Consider the following 853-nt stretch of genomic DNA (forward strand, 5'->3'; position numbering starts at 1 on the left):
AAGGTCATACCCAAGGGCACGCAGACACGACTTAAACTCCTGGTGGTCCAGCTTACCGGACTTGTCCTTGTCAAAATGTCTGTAGTAAGAGAAGAGGGTGGATTATACACAGTACAGTTAGCAGTGGAGTAGAAACCTGCTACAACACTAGCTGCAACTTTCATTTGTGTATGAATTGCAATACAACAAAGTCTGGAGTCCTTGACTTTAATCAATTTCATTATTTCATTGTAAATTGTTTCTTTTTCCATTCCACAGAAAGATTATTTGCCATACTTACTTGAACATCATACTGAACTCCCTGAGGGCGTCCTCTGATACACCACTCCTGTTCCTGTAAACAGAGGGATGTCATAATATTACTCAGATGTAAGGGTCAACACACAGGTTACCTCACTTTACTTACTATATCACAAGGGAGGTAACCCATACAATGACTGGATTACATCCCTTATAACCAGACAATTTGTTAGTTGGGAATTTTCCCATAATGAGCAGACAATTTACGTATAATTTGGGGGAGTGAAAGTTCAATACAAGATGTAACATGTGTAATTATGTAATATATTCATGGAGCTATCATCAAAAGAGACATATTTCACAAGGAGAGAAGAAATGTCAGTACACACTATGGTTTGTAACAGTTATGGAGTGCGACAACACAAGTTATGGTGTGTGTGATGGCCACAGATATGGTGTTGTGGGGATAGTGAACAACCTTTGATGTGGATTGCTATGAAATTGTCCTAAAACTAAGTGTAACATCCCCAGTTGTGGAGTGTGACCGACTTATTTGTGGAGTGTGACCGACTTATTTGTGGAGTGTGACGACTTTATTTGTGGAGTGTGACAG

The 853-nt window shown here is 39.6% G+C and overlaps 1 protein-coding gene across 1 annotated transcript in view; it reads right to left on the bottom strand.

The window, feature by feature from the left end:
* LOC110449459 (spectrin alpha chain-like) overlaps positions 1-853 on the bottom strand; it is a 66838-nt gene that overhangs the window by 3417 nt on the left and 62568 nt on the right. The window contains exons 50-51 of the mRNA XM_021496335.1: positions 281-334; positions 3-79 (exon numbers count right to left, since the gene is read on the bottom strand). Coding sequence (XP_021352010.1) covers positions 3-79; positions 281-334 — 131 coding nt within the window. The remainder of the gene's footprint in view (positions 1-2; positions 80-280; positions 335-853) is intronic.

Source organism: Mizuhopecten yessoensis, unplaced genomic scaffold (assembly GCF_002113885.1).
Source record: "Mizuhopecten yessoensis strain PY_sf001 unplaced genomic scaffold, ASM211388v2 scaffold4623, whole genome shotgun sequence".
In the NCBI taxonomy this organism is placed as follows: Eukaryota; Metazoa; Mollusca; class Bivalvia; order Pectinida; family Pectinidae; genus Mizuhopecten; species Mizuhopecten yessoensis.